At 37.4% G+C, this 26,905-nt stretch overlaps 1 protein-coding gene across 1 annotated transcript in view; it reads left to right on the forward strand.

Moving 5' to 3' along the window:
- LOC109051650 (ERC protein 2) overlaps positions 1–26,905 on the forward strand; it is an 84,992-nt gene that overhangs the window by 42,820 nt on the left and 15,267 nt on the right. Inside the window, exons 7-9 of the mRNA XM_042762932.1 lie at positions 15,361–15,478; positions 21,787–21,906; positions 22,350–22,400. Of these exons, the coding sequence (XP_042618866.1) occupies positions 15,361–15,478; positions 21,787–21,906; positions 22,350–22,376 (265 nt within the window). The 3' untranslated portion in view covers positions 22,377–22,400. The remainder of the gene's footprint in view (positions 1–15,360; positions 15,479–21,786; positions 21,907–22,349; positions 22,401–26,905) is intronic.

Genomic DNA, 26,905 nt, shown 5'->3' on the forward strand with positions numbered 1-26,905 from the left:
TAATGAGAGCAGTCTCAGTACTATGATACGGTCTAAATCCTGACTGGAAATCCTCACAAATACCATTGTTCTCTAAGAAGGAATATAATTGTGAGGATACTACCTTTTCTAGTATCTTGATCTGTTGATTCCTCCTTCTGCGTTAAACAGTTGGAGTTGATGTGCAGTGACGAGATAGTTCTGGGCTGTAGTCGATGACGTTACACCTTTTGCAGTCTCCCATCTAGAACCAGACATCCTTTCGGACCGTTGGCCACCAGACGACCTCTAGGATGTTGAGGAGAGTTTTCTGACATTAATAACTGACATTTCATCAGTAATTATACATTTCCTGTATTTCTGTAGACTGATCCAGCCATGCCATTAATTATAAATTTATGTTTTTCTCTGCACGCCAAAGTCAATTTCTGCTATAAATATTACGGCAAATAAAAACTGAAAACAGTTCTATACTTCGCACTTTCATGAGATCAGGTCAGCCTACTACAGTTAAGCCTAATTTGTATTTTTTATATTTTTTTTTCACAATAAAAACAAAACATTGTGCTTTTGCAAAATAAAGAAAACAAATAGGGTGCGCTTTACTTCTTGGTTTCCTTGAACTTGTGGCGCCGTCACAAAAATGAAACGGAACTCAGTGTAGACTTGTCATGCAGTTTTTTTTATTTGGTTTTGTTAATATGTTCATTATTTAAGTGAAATATAAATGTTTAGGAATTTTTATTCTATTCCTTTTATAAATGCTGTTTTATTCTGTTTTTCTCCATACACAGATGCACTGCAGGATGATGTGTGAATAGTTCGGATGTTTGTGCTGCTATTTGTTAAGTTTAAGTTCTAAATTTAAATTTTTTTAAATCTAATTTAACCGTCTAATTTTGTTAGTTAATGGTTAATGATAAGCTAACAAAAAATTAACCAGGAAAATTAACCCAAACCCGAAACAGAAACCACTCGGACACTATGATGGAGAGCTAACTTTAAGAAAATAAAGTTGTGTCGTCTATAAGTGGACATTTGCACCAGCAGATTTAATGTTTTTCTTTACTTCTTTTTTCTTTTCTTTTCTTTTCTTTTCTTTTCTTTTCTTTTTCTTTTATTTTTCTTTTCTTTTCTTTTCTTTTCTTTTCTTTTCTTTTCTTTTCTTTTCTTTTCTTTTCTTTTCTTTTCTTTTCAATCATGAATATCCAGTTTAGAGCCCTGCATTTCAGCCCGGACCCAACGGGCACTGGCTCATATTTACGCAGGGCCGGACTTCAGGCTACAGCGACTATCCAAACCGGCTTGACGATGTTTAGTGTTCAGCAGCAAGCGCAAGTGCCTTCAGCACAGCTGGAAGAGATCCACGTTCAAACGCACACAATCGGCTAAAGCTTGCTGCAAAGCCCCAGCAAAAGTAATTACCATGAGTGTGTAGGGGGGAGGGGGGGATAGTATGGAGATATCTTAATTATTTATTGATAAACTAGTCAGTGTCGCAAAGATGAAGTTGCCGATCCTGACTCGCCATCTCATTGGAATGCTTTTAGAAAGAAATGCATCTTTATGGATTACATAATGAAAGAATTTTTGTTTTCAAATAGAATTATTTCCAGGTCATTCTTTCTATAGATATATTTGCCATGTCTGTGAAGCATGTTTTCTCTGAGTTTCGGTTCATTTTTGTGAAGCGCTCCTGCTTAAGATCAGACAGCAGAAAGAGCATCCTGTTTGTTTTCTTTATTTTATAAAAGCACAAAGTTTTGATGATATTGTGAGTGCACACAAATAAAAGTAGAACTTTTAAAGTTCTGAATGATGATCTATTACTCTTACCTTGATGAGCAAAAATGACTTACATATAAATTATATGCATTAAAATGACAACGTATTTTAAGTTATTTCTACTGTTAGAAAAAAAAAGTGACCGTGTTGGGTGCCTCCATGTCCTGCAGAGTACTTAGCTTTCACTCTCTGCACAAACGATTGCCTGACAGCACACATTTATCTAGGTTAAATGTTTAAACTAGCATTGCTATATTGAACTGTTTTATATCTATAGATTATATTTTAGGCAAGTCTAAAATAATGTGATTTCAGGAATGCTCTGTTACCTCTTCCTCCTCTAATCATATGACGGATCCGTTACCCCGCTTTGTTCCGGAACCTCGCAATTTACAAATTAAGCACTTATTTTACATGGGGAGTGGCAGCTCTAGTTCTGGGGGGCCACTGTCCTGAATTAAGTTTGAGAAGCCCCAAAACACATTTCCTTTAAATGATGCACCACCTAATGGCTATTTTGGATAAGTCCACCATTCTACCTAGTTTCAAGGCCATAGGTCTTGAGGTCCGTGATCAGTTCTAGTGGAGAGATAATATGAATTTCAAGTTTTAGGAAAACTATGCTATTGTTATAACTATTAAAAGTCCTATGGATGTCTTTATAAATTCACAGTTCATCATGTTTTTGAAAATTCTTGATTTTTTTTTTTTCTGCTATGTGATAATGCAGATTTGAGAACATTTTCTTGTTACGGTTGTCATTTCTTTGAAAACCTACTGTTGTAGGTTTATTTGTCGGCCCAGACAAATGACTACAACTGTGATGTTGTAGCCTCTACAAGTCAGTCAACGTTTCCAAATCATCTGATTGGCAATTCCAGATGTGAATTTTATGGAAAAGCAGATCAAAATAATGTCCCATGAAATGACCCACCGGTGTTACCCTGCCTGCCCTGCCCTGTCTCTGTGTTGTTGAAATTAAAGTTATTTGCCAGTTATTACTAAACAAGATAGATCGCTTGATCCAGGTTTCACAGTATAACAGTATGACAATCAACAATGCATGATGTAAGGCAAAAATAGACACAAGCAAAAATAAAAACAGTATTTCAATAATGAGCAAATCAGAGTAATAGTGTGTAAATGACAATTTATTTTCTGAAGAAAACTGCACAACAACAGATTAAGTTTTTGAGAGAAATGCCTGTCTCCCTTGACATACATTCTACCCTGCAAAAACTCATTATTGGCAGAAACAGTAGCATCAAAAAATCTTGTTAAAGGGGACGACATACACACAGTTTCAGCCAGTCTCATGTTAATCTTGAGGACCTATATATTAGCACTGCATCCTTCATATCTCAGAAGAGTCTTTAGTTTTATCAGATTCATTAAAGGGACACTTATCGAAATACAGGCTGATGGTCGACCTGCTGGGTATTGCTGCATGACGCACCTCCACCGGTGCCTTGTGCTGGTGTACTCCACTTCTTGGGCATGAAACGGGTCGTCAGCTGGGGACCACCAATCATGGATGTTTCGCTCCTTTAACCCCAGTACATCTCCTGGTGGTGGAGCGATGGCAGGGATCACTCCCTGCCACCCCCTGCTGATGCCCTAGATGTTAGTTGGCCCCCAACCCCTATACGTCCTCCTTAGCCACAGCTAAAAGCTGCCCCTCTCTGCTTCTGCCAGTTCTTTAATGGCTTTCAACACCCTGCTCTTGTACATCTATGGAGTCAATATAATATCACATATATACGCAAAAAAATAAAGTTTTGCAAAAGAAAATAAAGTTTTGCAAACAAAAATTAAAGTATTGAGGAAAAAAATTTTTGCTTTTTGCAAACAAAAATAAAGAATTGCAAAACATAAACTACCGCGCGAAAGCAATGATTTTGCAATACATTTTCCATGGTCATATCTACAATTTTATTTGCAACACTTGATTTTATTTTGCGCGTCAGTCTAGTTTGAGCTTGCGCGCTGCAGTGTTTCCTGTGCGCTTCATTTTTCTGCGCGTCTCGCTTTGTGGCGCTGTTTTGTCGTGGGGGTGGAGTCAAGGGGCAGGGGCGTGTACAACATGCCTCCCTGGAAGTGATGTCATCGGTTCTGACGCAGTTCACTGATCCAGGTACTGTCATGATGAGCAGATGCATGCGAGTGGATCGCTTCCTTTTATTCACTAGCATTAAAACATGGTTTCGTTTTATTAACTTTATTAACAAATGTATATGTGTATTAGCAGCGTTTGCTCAAGTTAAAGAAGTTGTTACCATGCACATCTGTTGTTTATTTCTCTCGATGTGCACTCTTTTACTGGCATAAAGTTGGCTTGACGTTGGGACGTTCGATATTCGCAAATCTAGGACCGTCTCTAAAGTTCATGCGAAACTACTATACACTTCTCTAACGTCAATAGCATGCAAGGAGAATGACTAACAGTCATGAAAACAACTGTTAACTGTTCATCCAGGTGTCAACTATAATGCACACCTTTTATATTTTTTGATAATTATAAAATAAACTGTAAATCATATGTAAAATATTGCTACTTTTCATTACACTTTTCATTAAAGTGCACTTTAGAGGATGAATTTAACAATGACCCTATAATAATAAATACTAGAATTATAAATGAATAATTCGCTAGTTTCATTTGTAAATGAAAACACTAATTTAACAAAGAACGTTAAGTAGGTAAGCAATACACGAATTAAAAGGGGAAATAAGCATAACAATAAATATAAAAATATAGCCCTATTTAATATCGTATCAATTATTATATACGGTTAGCCTATATGAATAAATGAATGATGCATTTAATAGCGTTTTATAATGTATTGTTGTACACCCAATTCGCTGTACGATCATGTGGGGGGTCCTCCTCAACCACCAGCAGTGTGCAGCATCCACTTGGATATATTATATATATATAATGATAAAAAATAATAAAAAGCCTTATATGCACATATATTACATAAAAAAGACACGATCAACGGACTGTGGGATGGATAAAAATATTTGATCAATCTCTGATAATCTCAGGTTGCTATGGTCACGCGGGTTTGTTTTATGCATTAAACTCGTGGCAAAATTAAACCAAAAAGATTCGAGCTTCATTTTTTTTTTTATCTTACAATGGGGATTATTAATTTATGCCAGGAGTTATGTAAATGAAAAACGAAGTCAAGATCGATATTGCCAGGAGTTATGTAAATGAAAAACGAAGTCAAGATATAGTTTATGAAGTGAATTGCATAATTTTACATTAAAACTAGCAGTAACTCTGAACTAATGTGAACAAAGAACGCTCTGTGCGCTGGCGTCCTCCCACAGGTTAGATCTTAAACAAACACTGTTAATACACATTCAGTTAACCAAATGAAACAATACACATTTAATGCTATAAAAGTGTGTGACTGGCATAAAGTTGGCTTGACGTTGGACGTTCGATATTCGCAAATCTAGGACCGTCTCTAAAGTTACATGTGAAACTACTATACACTTCTCTAACGTCAATAGCATGCAAGGAGAATGACTAACAGTCATGAAAAACAACTGTCAACTGTTCATCCAGGTGTCAACTATAATGCACACCTTTTATATTTTTTGATAATTATTAAAATAAACTGTAAATCAAATGTAAAATATTGCTAATTTTCATTACCGAATGGGCTCAAAATTTAAAATATGCCATAATTTGAAGCTCAATAGCATTTGAACAGAATTGACTCACTTTCATAAAACATACTATAAAGTGTTCATCTAGGTGTCAACTATAATGCACACCATTCATATTTTTCATAATTATTCAAATAAACTGTAAATCCATGTAAAATATTGCTATTTGATTACCGAATGCACTTAAATACAAATTTAAAGCTCAATAGCATTTGAACAGAATGACTCACTTTCATAAAACATACTGTAAAGTGTTCATCTTCGTGTCAACTATAATGCACACCGTTCATATTTTTCATAATTATTCAAATAAACTGTAAATCACATGTAAAATATTGCTATTTTTTCATTTGAGCTTTTGAGCTTTTAAATTAGTGTTTACGTCCATTTGGTAATGAAAAGTAGCAATATTTTACATATGATTTACAGTTTTTATTTTAATAATTATCAAAAAATATAAAAGGTGTGCATTATAGTTGACACCTGGATGAACAGTTCTAACAGTTGTTTTCATGACTGTTAGTCATTCTCCTTGCATGCTATTGACGTTAGAGAAGTGTATAGTAGTTTCGCATGTAACTTTAGAGACGGTCCCTAGATTTGCGAATATCGAACGTCCAACGTCAAGCCAACTTTATGCCAGTAAAAGAGTGCACATCGAGAGAAATAAAAGAATAGATGTGCATGGTAACAACTTCTTTAACTTGAGCTAACGCTGCTAATACACATATACATTTGTTAATGAAGTTAATAAAACGAAACCATGCATGTTTTAATGCTAGTGAATAAAAGGAAGCGATCCACTCGCATGCATCTGCTCATCATGACAGTACCTGGATCAGTGAGCTGCGTCTCGGGCCGATGACGTCACTTCCAGGGAGGCATGTTGTACACGCCCCTGCCCCTTGACTCCACCCCCCACGTCAAAACAGCGTCACAAAGCGAGACGCGCAGAAAAATGAAGCGCACAGGAAAAACTGCAGCGCAAGCTCAAACTAGACTGACACGCAAAATAAAATCAGTGTTGCAAATAAAATTGTAGATATGACCATGGAAAATATGTATTGCAAAATAATTGCTTTCGCGCGGTTTCATTTAGGTTTTGCAATTCTTTATTTTTGTTTGCAAAAAGCAAAATTATTTTCCTCAATACTTTAATTTTTGTTTGCAAAACTTTATTTTCCTTTGCAAAACTTTATTTTTTTGCGTATATATGTGATATTATATTGACTCCATATACATCCCATTTTGCGGAGCAGGCGAACTGTTGAGGACCCAACGAAGCCCCTGCATCCCACTTCGACGGGACACATGGTGGCTTTCCAGCCAGCCTCTCTGCAGTCTTCTACTAGGTCTGCATACTTGGCACGCTTCCGCTCGTTGGCGGCCTCCATACCCTCCTCCCATGGGACAGTGAGCTCCACTAACAAGATGGTCTTGGTTCTGACCACATGATCAAATCTGGCCGGAGCAAAGTTTCTACAATCTCTCTGGGGAATTGGAGCTGCCTCCCCAGGTCAACCCTCATGTTCCACTCCCTGCCAGATGAGAGGGCTCTAGATGTCACTCTCTGGTGATGGTGGTTAAGTTTCTCCCTGGCCCTTGCAAACAGGATGGGACTTCTCGTTGGCGCGGAAGGTCTACTATTAGCTTCTTGTCTGCATGACTCTGCCACATCTGCTATTTCAAGTTCAAGTTCAAGTTACTTTATTTATACCTGAAGGTAGATTTTGTTTGCAGTAGCATCCTTATACACACACACAGTATGAAACAGAGCACATATCACACATCATCAAAAACTACATCATCAAAAAGTTCTTATCGGTCCAGAATAAATAATACATACATAAAAACGAAAGAAAAAAAAAAACTCCTCATACCCAAATAGGAAGTAAAATACATAAAAACCAAGTACACAATAAGCTATAACTCATTCCTCAAAGTAATGGCTGCAGGAACAAAACTATTTTTGTGTCTTTTTGTTCTACACCTGGGGATTATAAACCTACGCCCAGAGGGTAGAAGCTGGAATTCTGTGTGCAAAGGATGTGAACTGTCATTTAAAATGGAACTAGTTATGCACTGTAACTGTTTTGTGTACAAGGTCTCCACATTAAGCTGCGGGTCACCTATCAGCCTGCTGGACCACTTTACTATTTTATTGAGCGAGTTTTTATTTTTCAAAGTGCGGTTCCCAAACCAGGCTGCTAGCGCAAATGATAAAATTAACTCAATGAAAGCGTGATAAAAAAGGGTCATGATGGATTTATCAATGTGAAATTGATTCAGTTTCCTCAAACAAAACTCAAAAAAAATGCTGATGCCCTTTTTTACAGACTTGTTCACAGTTAGTTCCAAATGTAAGTTTAGAGTCTATTACCATCCCCAGGTATTTATATGATTCGACACATTCAACAGTTTGACCTTTGACTGATGTAATTTCTTGTGTTTGGATTGTTTTTTTCCTAAAATCAATAAGCATGTCGTTTGTTTTTACTACATTTAGTTGAAGGTGAGACGCCTCACACCATTCAACAAAGTCATTGATGACTGGACCGTGACCTGTTTCACTATCTTGGAGCAGGCTAACAATTACTGAGGCATCTGCATATTTAATTATAGTCCTGTTTTCCCACCTGCTCTGGCACATATTTGTGTACAGGATGAAAAGAAGAGGTGAGAGTATGCATACTTGTGGGGAGCCTGTTGATGAACAGACTGTTTCTGAGAGACTGCAATTCACTCTCACTCTTTGTGTCCTGTCTGTTAAAAAGTTAAGGATCCAACCGACCAGGTTATTACTTAGATCAAACTGTTGCAGCAGCCTTGTGGTTAAAATATGAGGTTGAATTGTATTAAAAGCCGATGAGAAATCAATAAATAAAAGTCTGGCATGAGGGCCATTGTTATCTAAATGCTTAAAGGGTAAATTAAGTAAGGTGACTGTGGCGTCTTCCACCACCCTACGGGGTCTATAAGCGAATTGCAGAGGGTCAAGTGAATGCTCCGTTTTCCTCAATATTTCAGATCTCACTAATTTTTCAAAAACTTTCATTACTATTGATGTGAGTGCCACTGGTCTGAAATCATTAAGATTTTTGGTGTTGTTAGATTTGGGGACAGGGATAACTACAGCATCTTTCCAGACCTCAGGTACTAATTGTGCCTCTAAAGATTTGTTAAAAATGTAGTGGAAGGGAGTACTCAATTGCTTTGCACAGGTTTTGAGTGTGCGCCCACAGATGTTATCTGGACCATGACTTTTATTAACTCTTATAGAGAGTTTGTGTTATATTAAAATGTTGAATGTCTACAAGCTGTTTACTCAACTTGTCGATCTCATCGCTTAAATCAAAAAATATTAAACCGATTGTAAAATTGAATAAGAGCACTGGCCAGGTCAGTATCTGAGCTGAAGCCATCCAAGGTGACTGGGCTGCTGCTTTTTAGATTCTGGAGGCCTGCTATGGTTTTCATACTGTCCCAGGCTGATCCAAGATTGTTTGTTGCCATCTGGTTCTCCAGTTTATATTTATAGTCTCGTTTTGCTTTGAGAATTCCAATTTTTAAATCCTTTTTTTGCTATTTGTAGTTCAGCAATGTCACCCCCCTTAAAACATGATTGTTTTTTCTGTAAACTATCTTTAACAGTTTTAGTTATCCATGGTTTGTTATTAGGATAAATTTTCACCTGTTTACATGGGACAATCATGTCTCTACAAAAGGCAATATATGAGCATGTCACATCAGTCCATTCATTTAGGTCATCCCCACAAGTTTGGCGCCTCAGGTGAGAGTGATTGTAATTTCTGCACGGTTTCGAAGATGGTGTTAGAGGCCGCCGCATCGTTCGCCCTTGGGTGAATATAGACTGTCATAATAAAAACTTGTGGAAATTCACGGGGTAGGTAGAAAGGTCGTAGTGATACTGATAAAAGTTCAACATCTGATGTACAGATACGCTCTCTTTCAGTCACAGAAGTGCAGTATCGTTTGTTAAAATATAAACATACCCCGCCACCTTGAGATTTCCCCGTTACCTCTCTCTCCCGATCAAGTCAATAAGGTGCCCCAAATCCATCAATTGACAAGTCGGTGTCCTGATCATTCTCCGTCAACCAGGTCTCTGTGAAAGCCAGGACACAACACTCCCTGAAGTCCTTCAGAAAACTGACGTTCCCCTGGAGCTCATCCATTTTATTCCTCAGGGACTGGACGTTCCCTAGGATCATGGAGGGTAGAGGAATGCGAGAAAGCCGACGTTTTCGGAAGCGTTGCCTGACGCCTCCCCGCTTACCTCGCTTTTTCTTTGTTGCTGCTATTTTCCCCCCTGGGTTTTTTAGGATACAATCAGGCAGTTGTAGCATGATGTCTGTCCCAAATATTCTCCCACAGTTCAATTGCAACAGTGTGGTTCTGGTGTACTGTAGCTTTCCATGGCTATAGCTCCTTTGACGAAGTCGGAGATAATTAATCCAAGGAAGAGCGTCCAAAGGACAGAAAGAGTTCTAATGTCCATTGTGTATACGCGCATACATAAACGACGCTATAAACCGGACCCGTAAGAACTTTTCCAATAAAATAAAGAAGGAAAACACAAACACGAACGCTCTAAAACTTCCACGCCAAACTTTCACACACTCTCACTCTCACTCCCACTGCCGGTCACAGCGTATTTTCCTCAATACCAGATTGTGTCGCCACCTGTAGCGGCCTTGAGACAATGCTGTCTTACATCCCGACAGGTTGTGCTGGAGGCTTGCATTGCTAGTACTGCAAAGGGGCAACGTTATTCAGCGCCGAACCACTGGTGGAGGTTTCTGGGACAAGGTAGGGTGTCATAGGTAGATCTAATCAGGAACCTGAGCCTGGCTTGGGGGATCTTCCACAGATCAGACCATGACAAATGCCTATCTGTGACACCTTCCCATGACATCCAGCGTGCCTGCCGGCTCTGAGACACCGCCTTGATGTTGAGACACTCCTGCCCGGTCGTTGTCACTTCTGCCACCACCATGGCTCTACAGCTTTACATTCCTCTTTGAAAACAGCCAAGATCCTAGAGGTGCGCCATGGGTGGAGCTAAAGAGTCATGAGCACTTACATGCTTTTTGATGCAGTTTTACTTACCACCTGCAGTTCCGACTCATGACTGGGATATTTTATTGCTGGGACCACTCCATCTTTCAGTATCAAATGATTTGCAAATCCAGCGTCAACCGGGGCCTTGTTTATTAAGCATTTGTCACTGAAATGCCAGTAACAAACATATATACTTACGCAACTACGTGGCTGCCCTGGAAAAAAACCCAAATGCATCCACTGTTCACATAACGCTGGGTTCTTTGGGAAGCTGAAAAAGGTTCTCTTTCCCTCACATCCAAAAACACTTCTTTGGAGACATTCTTCTCGAGCAAGTCAGAACTCCGTGACCTGAGTGAAGCACGTTGATGGGCTTCTTTCACTCGTGCTCTGGTTAATGTGTGCACATGCTCTTTCTGGAACAGTGCACATACAAGGAATCCTGCACTTCATGACGACCTGAAGGACCGTGCTTGAGAAAAAAAAAAAAAAAACCTTTACAAAACTTATATGAACCCTGAAGGAGTGTATTTGGCACAGAAATACTCTGTCTTATGTCCAAATCATTTTTTGAAACTTTGGTCATGTTTAGCATGAGAATCCAACTCCTTAATAACTCAGAATGCATGAAATAGCATTAGGACCCCCCCCCCCCACCCCCCACCACCGCCACCTTAAATGTAGTGTGAATATGAGGAGAGAATGTTGGAACACAGTTGAAAAGTCATGTATGAGAAGGGAGTGGCTCCATCAGTGAATTGCTTGGCTCATTACCCTGTCAATTGCAGTAATGCCTATCTCTAATATATGTGGGACAGGCAATCGAGTTATTCATCATTCATTGACTTGAATGGATCAAACTGCAGAAACTGGACTAATTACAAAGCAGACCATTTTGGACTGTTCAGTCTGTGTGTGACTTTTGCACCGTGCGCTGTCCAGTCCATGTGCTGCTGAAATTCCTACTGAGGTGTATTGATGTGGGTATTTTCCAACTCTATATTGCAGCTATATCTGTTATGTGGAAATAGGAAATACTTCTTGTGGCCAGGGCCATAGCAAGATTTGAACATTTGTGAGATCAAGGTAGAGGTGTCAAGAATTGTACCATAATTACACGTACAAATGCAATCCTTTTTAAACACTACAAACTTAAACTTAAGCCTTATTTGGATGGTAATTGTTTCTCATCATTTGTTATTTAATTGCTGTCCGAATCCACATCTTTGAGTTTACAAAAATGGATCAGTTCAAAATTCACTGTTTATATAATTTTGACCACAGTAACCGTTTGACCACACTTCTCTCCAATTTAGGGTTCTCCAATATTGCTCCTGGAGAGCTACTGTCCTGCAGATTTCAGCTCCAACCCCAATCAAACACACCTGAACCAGCTATTCAAGGTGTTTAGGGCTACTTGGTAATAACAGACAGGTGTGTTGGAGCAGGGTTGGAACTGGAGTCTGCAGGTTGGTAGCTCTCAGGGTTAGAGCAGGGTTGGAGATCCCTGCTGTAATTTGCATGCATTTTAGATGTGCACTTATTCCTGAAATGCTGAAGAAAAAAAAAAAAAATTACAACAACAATATTTCATCACTTCTCCCCCACAGCGAGTGGGAGCTGTTACAAACAAAAAGAGATAAAAGAAAAGCACCGAAATTTATTGAATTGACTGTTATTATGGCAGCAACAGGTATGCAATACAATTTTAAAATATACTATATACAATTATAGGCTACATTAAAAATATAAACATATAAGCAACTTTATGTCTACCTTATATATATATAAGACGTTGCATTATTTACTCCAAACAACTGGGCAACTGGCTACATTTCCAGTTTCGTAAAAACAGTACTTGCTCCTCCACTGTGTATGAATTTCTTTCTGAATGCATGTCTTTTATCACTAAGGTACCATGTAAATTTTTTTTTACAGACATCCACATGAGAAACAATTACTACGGCCAGTGCTATTGCTGAATTCCCTTCAAAGAAACAAAGAAGGGATTTTTTTTTTTTTTTTTTTTTTTTGGAGTGATGTAATTCATATTTAAGTCTCATTCACAAAAAGGATATTTAGAAAGTTTTAGTAATCTTTCTAATTCTTTGAGAACAGTAAAATCCAAACCAGAATTATAACCATAAAGACAAAGAGGAATTATATCTTTAGAATCAGTTTCAAAACATTTTTTTTTCAGCTGATTGACAGCCAGTTAGAATTAACCAAACTTTATATAGTCTGAGCATTTAAAGCGGCAGACAAAAACACCTGCAGCATAAGCTTATAATAATCAGAACACGTGCATAACTCCACACCAACTGAAACTGACAATAGCTAAGTTTCCATCTCCCTGTTTTTATATGCATGCGATGGAATGGCATAACTTGACTAACCAATGGTCCAATCTCGTTGTACAGCATCTGAAATGTCTGAGCAATGTCTGTCGCAAGAGTATTTACATTTACATTTACATTTAATCATTTAGCAGACGCTTTTATCCAAAGCGACTTACAAATGAGAACAGTAGAAACAATCAGATCAAGGAGAGAACAACAACGGTATACAAGTGCTATGACAAGTCTCAGTTAGTCTAGTACAGAACACGTAGCCAGGGTTTTTTTTTTTTTTTTTTTTTTTTTTTTTTTTCTCTTTGAATATGATAGACAAGAAAAAGAAAAAGGAAAGTACTAGTATTAGTTGGTTAAGTGCAGGCAAAAAAGATGAGTCTTTAGATGTTTTTTAAAAATGAGTAAAGACTCAGCTGTTTGAATTGAGATCGGGAGGTCATTCCACCAGCTGGGCGCAGTCCAGGAAAAAGTCCGTGATAGTGATTTTGAACCTCTTTGGGATGGCACCACAAGACGTCGTTCACTTTCAGAGCGCAAACTTCTGGAGGGCGCATAAGACTGAACTAGTGAGTTTAGGTATGTTGGCGCCGTGCCAGTGGTCGTCTTGTAGGCAAGCATCAGTACCTTGAATTTGATGCGAGCGGCTACTGGTAGCCAGTGTAACCTGATGAGGAGAGGAGTCACATGAGCTGTTTTTTGGCTCATTGAAGACAACCCTCGCTGCTGCATTCTGGATCAGTTGTAGAGGCTTGATAGTACATGCAGGAAGGCCCGCCAGAAGAGCATTACAATAGTCCAGTCTGGAGAGAACAAGAGCTTGGACAAGAAGTTGGGTGGCTTGCTCTGACAAGAAGGGTCTAATCTTCCTAATGTTGTATAAGTCAAATCTGCAGGACCGCGTCGTTGTAGCAATATGGTCTGTGAAGCTTAACTGATGATCCATCACAACTCCTAGGTTTTCTTGCTGTCCTGGAAGGAGTTATGGTTGACGAACCCAGCTGTATAGAGAAGTTGTGATGAAACGATGGGTTAGCTGGAACCACCAGCAGTTCAGTCTTAGTAAGGTTGAGCTGAAGGTGATGGTCATTCATCCAGCTAGAAATGTCACTCAGACAGGCTGAAATGCGAGCAACTACCGTCGGGTCATCTGGTTGGAATGAGAAGTAGAGTTGAGTGTCATCAGCATAGCAGTGATAGGAAAAGCCATGCTTCTGAATGACAGATCCTAATGACGTCATGTAGATGGAGAAGAGAAGCGGTCCAAGTACTGAGCCTTGAGGAACCCCAGTAGCAAGTTGTTGTGACTTAGAAACCTTCACCCCTCCAAGACACCATGAAGGATCTATCAGAAAGGTAGGAGTTAAGCCACTGGAGAGCGGTTCCAGAGATGCCCATCTTTCTGAGGGTGGACAGGAGAATCTGGTGATTAACAGTGTCAAAAGCAGCAGACAAGTCCAGCAAAATGAGAACTGAGGATATTTCTGTATAATTGTCTCACAGAACTGTCTTACTCAACTATGTTCTCAAACAGTTGCATCCACTTCAGAAAGCAATGAATGCTTGTCATTCGTCAGCAAGTAATTATACGTCAGCAAGTAATTATGCATGAAAAATATTATATTCAGTGACATCTCCTACTTTTCTTAGTGATATACTGTATAGTGCCAGTTTATCAAGAAATGACAACTTTGTTCTCTTTGACTCGATGGCTGCTTTATTTGCAAATGTTGATCTAACCTGATCTAACAAATAAAGTTATTGCATTTATTGTGCACTGATTAGGAAATAGTGCTCCCAAAACAAGCCCCTTAAAAATGCACTATAATAGGAACATATGACAAAAATACATTGTAGATTAAACTAATATCACCAATATCTTACAAAATTAAAAAGCAGAAAATTTAAAGTAAACAATGTACTACACCAAGGGTATCCAATACTGCTCTTGAAGGGCCAACATCCTGCAGAGTTTAGTTCCATTAAGCTCCAATACACTTTCCTGGAAGTTTCTATTGAGTCTGAAGACATGTGCTCAATTAGGATTAGAGCTAAAATCTGCAGAACAGTGGTCTTCCAGGAAGAGGTTTGGACACCCCTGTATTACAGCATAAGCTTTACTGCCTGCATAATCACAGAAAGAAAAAAAAAATGGGTTCATGGTTTTTATGGTGGTTGTGGATGCATCAAACTATAGTTTGGGTAAGAGAGAGGCAGCAGTTTAAGATTCCATGTCTGACCTTTTTGGCAAAATTGTGCCCCATATGGCCTAAGGTCTATTGATCACAGGAAAAGAGAAGGAGACTGTGAGTTATCACTGAAACACTCTGGATGGCTAAGTATGCCCTCCTGCTGTTCCCTTCATTATGTGTGTATGTGTGTTTACTGTATTTTGTGTTTGTGTCTGCTTCTGTTGAAGAAATTACTTACTAATGACTTACCATAGGTCGTATCCATCCCCCTCCTCTTACCTTCCCATCAGACAACAGGCTCTGCTGGCTGCTGTCAGTGAAAAAGATGGCTGCATCAATCTACTAGAACTTTCTCCCATGAGAAACATGTCAACACCTGAGGACGTGATGACCTTGAGGAGAGAAAAGGTGAGGTTTATGATTCACCAAAAACAACAGGCCATGATTTTCACCACGTGGTTTTATGTTTTTAATTTAAATCCAATCAGTGTTTGAAAAGTGGTTACTTACACTCACAACATAATGCATAGATGAAAGCATAAAACTAATAAAATGGAATGTACCTTGTATTTCCATGATTCCACAGTCTGTTTCTCAATCAGTCTTTCTTTGTCCATCTTTGATGTTTAGTTCTTAACGAGTAGAGTTTTGGTCAAATGACTTTGCAATTTGTGCAGGACACACACATCACTTCATAGTTACTCTTATGGTTGGTTAGACTAGTGTTTGAGAGCACTTTCCATCTGAAATTCAGAGTTACATTCCAGTATCACATTGCCTCACTGTATTTATCACAGAAGTTTAATAAAGCTTTAGTTATAAAAATTTTTTCGTAATCAACATTAACAGTAACTAAAATAATGTACTATTAGAAACCAAAACTGAGCAAGCTTTTGGGGAATGTTGTCTCTAGGCCAAACAGATGACTTGTAAACAGTTCGGAATGACGGAAGGAATTTCGGGGAAGTAGCCATTATCTGTTTAACACTGCCCATGAGTCAATAATTCTTCAGTGAGGAAAAGACACACAGATGAGAGCTGTTGTGGACACATATAATTATTGTATAAATGTTGTGTAACAACTGTACTGTCACTATCGTATAAACGTGCAGAATTAAAGAGTATTCTTTGTCAGTATTACACAACAACCAGGAACAGGCAAAAACACACATTTACACACATAATCATGCATCATTGCCTCTAAAACACCAGGATGGATGAGATAAAACTATTGCTAATTGGAAATGTTCAATTATGATTATTAAAAAATCATATTAAAAAAAAAAAAAAAAAAAAAAAAAAAAAACTATTGGACATTTAAAATTTACCATTGGTTATCTCTTGAAAAAAATATCTAAGATTTTTAATAACAATTTTAATCAGTTTATCTGCTCCCATCAGTTACAATTGGCTAAAACAGCTAAAAACCTAAACTAAACAAAAGCAGATTTTTGATGGGTTCCTTATGATTTGCCTTAAACTTTTCAAACAATATTGTAAATATCTAAATTAAAGCTATTATATGAAGAGGTTCTCACAGCTGGCACCAACTTAATATTGTGAGTTTTGGTCTCGACACTTAAGTGTGAAAATATTGGATGACCCCTCCTCATTTTACCTTGTTGTACCAGCTAAGGCATTTTATCTTAACAATAAGAGAACAATCTAGGAGAATTTCTGAGCCTCTTATTGTATTATCAACATAAGGAAGGCACAAGTATAATAAAATGAAATTGTAAAATAAAAAGTAGACAAGTAACAAGTAATATAACTATACAATATATACGGATACAAGCCCATGAAAGAGACGAGGATGAGATGAGCTAGTAAATAGCACAATAATTTTATTAAACCAATTAAAAGAAAATAGTCCAACATAAGTAGAATAATCCAATCCAACGTAACATTGTGCATCGCATGCACAAACTTCTTCAGTAGAACACAAATTATGATTTTTAGCTTCAGCACAGTGGCACAGTGGCAAAGTTAATGCATTCAGGAGAATAACTGACCTGTGGGTGCGTAAACTACAAAGAGGCATCACTGACATGTTTCCAAATCTATCTGAATTTCTGGATACAAACTGTTTGGGAGTGGACTTCATGCTCAACACCATTACCAGTCACCTCATTTCACTGAATGAACATTTCAGTCACTAGTTCACAGACATTGACATGGAGAAATATGACTGGGTTTGTGATCCCATTTCTTGTGATGTAATGGCCAGTGGCCTCAGTGGAAAGGCTGAAGATAAACTTTTGGTACTGTCCAGTGATTGTACTCTCAGGATGAGATTTAGTTGTGTCCAGCAGAATTCTGGCCCATGGTTAAAAATGAATACAAGGAGGTTGCTCTTTAAGCCATGTGAATATTGCTGCCTTTCCCAACAACATGTCTTTGTGAGATAACTTTCTCAGCCATGATGACAATAAAGAAAAAATACAGGGCACTGCTTAATGTGGAAGATGACTTGAGAGTTTGCCTGTCCCCAATAACACACAGAATTGATAAGCTCTGCAAAGAAAGACAGTCTCACCCTTCCCACTAAGACAGGCTGTAGGTATTTGTACAGTGGTTGTTATTAAATTTATGTTTCTGCATTACATGATTTCTTTTGAATTATAGTGTAAAACAATTTATTTTTGAGTAGACATTTTTTGTTTGTTTGTTTGTTTCATGCAGAAAAATGGATTGCTGAAAAAAAAAATCAGATTGATGTTCAAATTACAAACCAAACTGAGCCACTGTCATTTTACTACATCGAAATGTAAGAAGTACTTTTTGACAAAGTATTTGTAAATTAACTTTCCAGTATACATTCACTTCTATGAACATAGCAAATTACTGTTCAGTATTTAAAATTTTTGTTGCTCTTCTCAGGCAATAATATCATTAACTGTCAAAACTGTTTTATAACAATTTGTTATATGGTATGAAATACCAAATTTTACAAATTCTGTGTCCATAAAAGGCATAACAGAGGACACAAGATATCCAGAGAGTGCAACAATGGATACTGTTTCTTTGTGGGGAGCTGCAGAAGCATGTAAGGCCCAAACACACAAGATGGTGGTAGTCATCACAGACAGTGCAGACGTAAGAGCTAATAACTCTGGGTTCACCTGACTCAGATGTGTAGAGACCACTGAACTAGGTAGTGCTGTAGCTTGGGGGTACTGGAACCACTTGCCTTGGCAGGACTATAGGAACGTTTGCCATCGGGTGAATCAGTGGTGCTGGTGATGATCTGGAAGCCACTTGAGTGGTACTTGCTTCCCGTGGACCCCTGTGTCTGAGCAGTCTTATAAAAGATCCTTACTGTTCACTTCATTTTGGGAAGGATCTAGAAACTCAAGGAAGAAGGTGAGTGCTCTAACACATCCATAATTGGATTGGATGTCAGATGGGTTGTCAAAAACAGCATTGTCCCCAGCTCACTGAGACACCAACTGGCATCAGTGAAAAGTTAATGACATTCTGCCTTCTCACTGCTGCAAAGCAGTCTGCCACACTTTTTAGTGCTTACTCACCTGCCCTTTCGTCAGTAGGAGAGATGAAGGACATATTCACAGAGATACTGGATGAGACAATAAGGGAGGTTCATGAAAATTTGAAAATCTTTCTGCTGGAGGATTGTAACACAACAGTAGTCGCAAGACATCAGGAAAAAGAGACACAGAACAACACACTGTTAATTAGTTCAGTGAAAATTTCACACACATCTCTGCCCTCCTTAACTATACGCAAGCCTGCCTTAAAAATCCATAATTTGTAGAAAGAAATCCAATAGACTCTGCAACAGCTGCAGAATCAGTGGCATACAAGACATACAAGAGCCCTACTGAGATTCTGAAAGAAGGATAAATTCTCCAGTTCATCAGCCTTGTGGCAGAAAAAAAGTGTTCCTCAACAAAAAAAGTGTTCCTCGACAATGTAGAGAATCAAGTATTATTATGATTTACAGAAACAAGGGTGACAGGTTCATTTGTGAAAACCGCATCTATCTTCCTCCTTTCTGCAGCAGGCAATGCCATCTCCAGAAATAATTTACCTGAATCACAATGTGTATTCAGAGCAGGTTGAGGCACAGTGGACAGGACATTCACCTCACACCAGGTGGAGGAGAAATGTTGTGAACACTAGAAGCTGTTCATTGTCTTTGTGGGCCTTTCCAAGGCCTTTGACACTGTATATTGTAATTTTTTTTTATTTTTATTTTTTTTCTATTTTTATTTTTATTTTTAATTCTTATATAGTTTGGATATCTTGCAAAGTTCATTTATACATTGTTGCGATTTCATTACAGATTGATTCCCAAAGTTACTCTAGGTGGAATGGAATCTGCCCCCCTTCACAGTAGGGATGAGTGTGAGGCAGGGAGGTATTCTTGCAACTAGTGGTCGACCGATATATCGCCAAGGCCGATATTTGGCATTTTTCAAATATCGGCATTGGCCGATAAGTTTTTCTGCTTGGCCAATATGTTCGAGGCTGGACTTTTATTTTGACGACACGGAAAAAGGCAGAACCTGAGCACACAGTGCTCACATTCTCCCTCTTGTTCGCCGTCGTCATAGAGTGGTGGAACGATGATTTCACTTTGTAGGCAAAAACCCGGAAGCGAGTTAGCATTTTAGCACTTCCGGTTCCATCGTCCCAGAGTCAATGGGTTTTTTGAATGGGATTTTGGTTAAATACCTCAAATAAGGTCCGCGGTTCACACAGGCTCAAGATACTTTTACGTTTTATTCTACGACATAAATCATACCAGTTACACCCCACTTGTGATTTTTTTAAACTGTAACATTTCTTAAAAAAGACGGTTGCTAACAAGTTGCTAAATGGGACTACAGGCACTGTCGGAGAAATATAATGTCATCACGCCAAACAATTCATCAATTTATAGTATTTTCCAGTCGTCGTTTAATTTGTAATACAATTAATTGTAGAATAACCAATTGATCGTGTCCTGCATTTTATATTGTTGGTCGACAAGTTTTTTTTTTTTTTTTTTTGCCCTGAAATGCAACACAAGTCTTTGGATGGAAGATGCTCTTTTTTTCGCTTTCCTACTGATGCAGAGACTCTGGGTTCATAAAGTAAACTCATATTACGATTATTCCACGTAAACACCATATTTACCGGATTAGTCACAGTGAAAGTGAAACTTTAACGATGCATAGTGCTTAAAGCCACATTAAATTTAAATGTTTACAGCCACATGAAGCTGTTAGAAAGCATATGATGATTTACTACAAGCAAGGATGAAATAACATTTTGTGTACCCACCCTAAAAACTAACACTAAAATAAGTTTAAGGGCGATCCGCCTACAAAGTGACATCATAGATCCCCCACTCTATTAACAGTTCTGTCTAATAATCAGATAGAACGGTTAAACAAAGGAATTAATGTATGAAAAAAGTATTCTAACGATTGCTTTTATATTATTAGTAATAGAAAGGCAAACATTATAATACTTTCTTGTTTGCCGTTAGCATTAAGCAAATACGCATTTATATTATTTAAATAATTTTTTGAATTATTTGTGTGAATTTTGTTTATTTAACCTTGCAAACTTAGTCAAATCCAGCTGTGAGATCTTGTGGTGTGTGCATTTTTATCCAGCATGATTGCGTGATCTCTGTGTTGCGGTCGGTCCGTGTGAATTGAATGCTTTAAACTTTAAACTCGTGATTTCAAATTATGCTGCACTTTATGCATTTGCCCACTGTCATATTCATGTCATTTTCTCTGTGTGCTGTAGGTAGAATGAGTGTTACCCTGGCTTTATTTGAAAAAAATTATTCCTAATACGCACAAACTTCCCAGAATATTGAGTGCCCTGTTGGTTACAGTGTTTACTTCCTTTTTAATTATATTTTTATTAAATATTTATTTATTTGTGAAAAATACATTGTCATCTAAAGTATGTTTATTTTACACTTGTAATTTTTAATCCATTGTCAAATTATTTCAAATTTCTTAAATATTAATATATATATATATATATATATATATATATATATATATATATATATATATATATATATATATATATATATATATATATATATATATATATATGCTTTATATCAGCTGTCAGCCCCACTGCTTTCCAAGATATCGGCATCGACTGTCAAAAAAACAATATCGGTCAACCACTACACAAGGAACACAAGGGAGTAGAAAAAAAAAATAGAGATGCAACATGAAGAAGTGAAATGCATGGTTGTTGTCCACGTTGGAGCAAACTGTACTACTGTAGCCAAAGCACAATAAACTCATTTATTCACATTATATAATCACTAAATTTATATATTTTATATATATTTTAAATATTCCTTCATTGATTACCTGATATACTGACCTGTGAATGTTATTTCTATGCTTCCACTGTTGGACCTCTATTGTATTTGCTCTATATTGTTGTGCACAAGCTATATCCTAACTGCATACTCACCTTTGTATACTTTCCTTTGTCCTCAGTCTCTGTAAACTTCTGCAACTGGGTCCAATCCTTACTTCTGTGGTGGTTTGTCATAACATCCACAAGTGCTTATTAATAACTGTTTATGGTTCACTGAACAAGTATGAAAAAATATTTTTTAAGCCATTTCCAATAAAGATATAGATGTACAATATATGAAAGTGGGATTCTCTGAGTGGGATTCTTTTGATATTTATTCAATATGATATTTGTATATTGTCCATCAGGCACAGAGTAGGATGAAGCACATGGCAGAACATTATGAAGATGGACACATTCATCCACAGTATTCCCATCATTCGCATCATGGTCAGCATCGTGAACTGATCTCCCCACCACCAGAGCAGGTCACTGACCTAAACAAACACACTCACCCAAACCTACTCACAAGAGATTTGTCTGTGTTGTACCTGTGTAATCACACACACACACACACACACACACACACACACACTCACACACACTCACACACACACACACACACACACACACTTTTAAACAAAGTATTTTTCGTCAGGTTGTCTTCTAATAGCTTTCAAGGAATATTGATTAGCTCAAAAAGTTCTGTGATGTCATGATAGATGATTTTAAATTATGTGGACAATCCCTTCTAACAGATATGTTTATTCTAACAATTCCAGTCAAACATTTCTTAACTCTATGCCATAGAATGTCATTTTAGAAAATTTTGGAGAATTTTGTGCTTGTGTGGGATACATAAAAAAATAATTCAATAACTTGAATGAGGAACTGTGTAGTTCTATAGTAATGTGATGTGTGTTTGTTTTAGGATGATGAGGATGGCATATGGGCATGACAAAACAGAAACTTTCACTGACAGGTGAGTGATGCAGAGTTTTATGACTACTGTTTTTCCTTTACATCTCCATAGCTTCAAATGCACTACTGGAAATAAGCCAAATATCTGGGCTGTCTGTCTAATATCAGTCTATGGTGGTCGTGTTCTCTGAGTTGATGCAGCACACAGTCCTCCACACACCAACAAGCACTTCGGATGCCATATGTCTGCACCATGTACAAAGGATAAGTGGTCTGTTTAAGTCCCGCTAGAAGCAAATATGGGAGATGGATTATAAAAGCATTATAAAGTTAATATGTAAAATCTCTACAGTTAACAAATTCACAAAATAATATGTTTGACATAATATCAGCTGACATATCATTAAAAAAAGAGCTATAATGTGAAATCTTTTTAGAATATAATTTAGCAAATTGTTATTTGGGTTAAATAGCAACATTCAGTTATGGCAGTTTCACATGGGTTTATAGAAGAGACTTTCACAATCACACAACATATATATATATATATATATATATATATATATATATATATATATATATATATATATATATATAGATATATATATATATAAATCACATTTGGCATTCAACAGGCATTGATTTTAGGCGTATTATGTACATTGTATATTATCTTTTTTTTTTTGTAGCCAAGGTATGTGTCTATAAAGGCTATACAGTAGTGAAGGCTACACAGTAGTGGTTATACAACACAATTAGTGTTGTCTGTCTTGCCATCTTATCAAATCATAAGACTACAAGTCATAAAAGTAATGCATTCTGTTGAAATATTTTCAAAGTTACAGGGGTCATATGATGCTGCTAAAAAGAACATTATTTTGTGTATTTTGTGTAATGCAATGTGTTTATGCGGTTTAAGGTTCAAAAAACACATTATTTCCCATATAATGTACATTATTGTTTCTTCTCTATGCCCCGCCTTCCTGAAACACGTCAATTCTTACAAACCTCATCATTCTGAAAAAGCGAGGTGTGCTCTGATTGGCCAGCTATCCAGTGCGTTGTGATTGGCCGAATGCCTCAAGTGTGTGACAGAAATGTTACGCCCCTTAACATACTGTGATCCCATCTCCCAGCAGGATGAGACTCAGTCCAGCTGCTCTGCATCGGTTCTCTTTGAGCAGTTCAGTCAATGTACTGTTAGGAGTAACTGAATAACTCAGGATATTGGTATATTTCACTTCAGAGGGAGTGTAAGGCACGTTTATAAACCGAATAACTTAAGTAATTTGTGGATTAGTGCGTACTGGTTCACAAAGAAGATCCGGTTAAATAGAAAGATTCGTTTGCGATCCGGACATCACTAGACAAAACAAAACCAATAAAACCCATTACAAATGAGGCATTTGTTTCATCCAGTGGAGACATAATTACTGATGATAGTGACTTATACTGGCTTTTTACACATTGCGTTGTGTATCGCGCTGCATAAACATAAAACCAAGTCTGCATTTGTGATCTGAGAAACAATAAACAACAAGCTTACTCTACTGCTCAAAACTCGCATTTGAATCATCATTGGCAAATTATTTAAATATAAAAAATGTACTTACAGGCTGTGGATCAGAAGTGCCAGACTGTCCTTGCAAAGTTTGAACTGCCTAACTTTATAGAAACAGCCATTGTGCCAAAGATGCATTGCAGGCTACTGGTATAGGAAACAGTCCTCATCCTATATATACAGGAAACAGTGTTGAAATATACAGAGCCTCGCACATGGCATGCAGGAAAAAATAGTAGGCTAAATCATGTGCATGATTTACTAATTCATTCCCTCGATTTGCTTAAGCGTGCACACGACTTATAAATCGAGAGAACGAATTAGTAAATTGTGCGCACAATTTAGCAAATCGAGGGAACGAAATAGTAATCGTGTGCACGTTTTAGTACATCGAGGGAACAAATTAGTAAATCGTGCGCACAATTTATTTATTTTTTCTTGCATGTCATGTGCAGGGCTCCATAGAAATACAACTTAACCACTGAATTCTAGTCGTGTCCTATTTTGAAAGGCCAAACAAAGTAGTTTTGCTTTCACAACAAAACACACAGCGACTCCACAACATGGCAGCAACGGCAACAGAGAGAATAAAAGTTACGCCTTCTTTCTTTGCGTGAACATTTGGGTGGTGTTATGCAAATCTTCCCACATAGTGACGTAGGGATGTGGGGGCGTGTTAGAACGAGCCGTTTAGGGGTGTGTGGTTGACTCTTAACTTTTATAAAGAATATCTCTTTGGATTTGAGACTTTAGTCTTTGCAACTTTACAGATCTTCCTTATGCACCAAGAGCTTGTAACACTCCAAAGAGAAAGGAAAAACTGAAATTGCATCATATGACCCCTTTAAGAAAATAACGGTACTAATCTGATAATAATGATACCAATACAATTTTAATTACATTTCTGAGAAAAGCCCAGGGCAAAGATGTCAGTTTTCCTAGGCCGGACATCACGTTTGTCTATTCATATATATAAAGAGGATATTCATGCAGGAAAAATTGATTGGAAAACAATTAATGGTAAATGAAAATAAAAGAAAATAGTAAAAATGAAGTCAGTCAGTAATGTTCTTATCATCTGTCACTTTTTGTTATAAAATAATGTTTTTGTTGTTGTTGTTTTTTCTCAATATAGTTAAACTACTCTAATCTAAACTAAACTAATTTGAAGTTTAGCTTTTATTTTTATGCATTCTTCTTAGATTCAGATTTCTATGTTCCTTGAGTAACAGATTAAGTTGATAAGAATGAAGTAAATAGACCATTGTAGAAAAAGCTGCTTCTCTTCGGTGCATTTTTATTTTGAATGTGTAAGTTTAACGAATCCTACTTCCACATTTACAGTACATTATGAAAATGTGCAATATATCTCATGGATATATAATAATAATAAACTTTATTTTCTATAGCGCCTTTAAAAGTTACATCTCAAAGCGCTTTACCAAGGCATACAAAAAAAAGAAAAGAAAAAAAAATACATTGAGATTGACAATCAGAGAAACATATCACATATGTGCTAAATGGAAAAAATACATTTTAAGAGAACATTTAAAAATACTAAGGGATTCAGTTTGTCTAATTTCAGTAGGTTGAGAGTTCCAGAGTTTAGGTGCCACAGAAGAGAAGGCCCGGTCACCCATAGAGCGTAAACGAGTTACAGGAATAGTTAAAAAGCCAGAATCCGATGAAAGAAGATTACGCCTTGGAGTGTAGACAGTTAAAAGTTCAGTCAGATATTCTGGAGCTAAACCATGCAGGGCCTTGTAGGTAAGCATAAGAATTTTAAAATCAATGCGAAACCTGACCGGAAGCCAGTGCAAGGACTCCAAGACTGGAGAGATGTGCTCACTTGTCCTGGAACTTGTCAGGACTCTGGCAGCTGCATTTTGAACATACTGCAATCTGCCTAAAGTAGATTTCGAGACCCCCGCGAGCAAAGCATTACAGTAGTCTATTCGAGAAAAGACAAACGTATTGATCAGTTTTTCAGCCACTGAAAAGGACAACATGGGACGCAGTCTTGCAATGTTTCTAAGGTGAAAAAATGATACTTTAACCATGTTCTGAACATGAGGATCAAAAGTTAAGTTTGAATCAAATATCACCCCCAGATTTTTAAATTTTTCTTGAAACTCCATAATAGACCCATCCATCTTTAAGTTTAAAATACTAGCTTTACATATTTGATGGGGTGAACCAATCAGCATAACCTCAGTCTTGTCACTGTTGAGACAAAGAAAATTTTGAGACATCCATATTTTTACCTCCAATATGCAATGTTCAAGAAAGGCTACAGCCGAATTATCACCAGGTTTTGAATGAATATAAATCTGAGTGTCATCTGCATAAAAATGAAACTTAAGACCAAGGGATCTTAGAAATAGCCCAAGGGGGAAAATGTACATACTGTACTAAAAAGTAAGGGACTCAAAACTGAACCCTGTGGAACACCAAACTGCACTGAGACAATATTGGACCTGCAACCACCCAGGGACACAAACTGCCTATGATCTGATAGATAAGACTTGAACCAATTTAAAGCAGTGTCAGTAACACCAAAAACTTTTTCCAATCGAGAGAGTAAAAGAGAATGGTCTACAGTGTCAAAAGCTGTGCTGAGATCGAGTAAAATCAGGATTGACTGAGAGCCAGAGTCAGCAGCAATTAACAAATCATTGATGACTTTAACCAATGCTGTTTCAGTACTATGCAGTTTGCGGAAGCCAGATTGGAGGGGCTCAAAAAGATTGTGCAAAGTAAGATGAGTATTTAACTGAGAGGCCACAATTCGCTCAAGTACTTTAGCCAAAAAAGGCAAATTGGAGATGGGACGAAAATTATTGATGTTTACCCAGTCTACGTTGGGCTTTTTTGGTACAGGTGTTACAGCAGCAATTTTAAGTGCAGCAGGTACAACACCCGTGTTCAGTGAGTCATTTATTATACTCAAGACTACTGGGCATAATGATGCAAAACATGATTTAAACAGGCAGGTGGGTATTGGA

The sequence above is a fragment of the Cyprinus carpio genome, chromosome A8, assembly GCF_018340385.1.
Source record: "Cyprinus carpio isolate SPL01 chromosome A8, ASM1834038v1, whole genome shotgun sequence".
Lineage (NCBI taxonomy): Eukaryota > Metazoa > Chordata > Actinopteri > Cypriniformes > Cyprinidae > Cyprinus > Cyprinus carpio.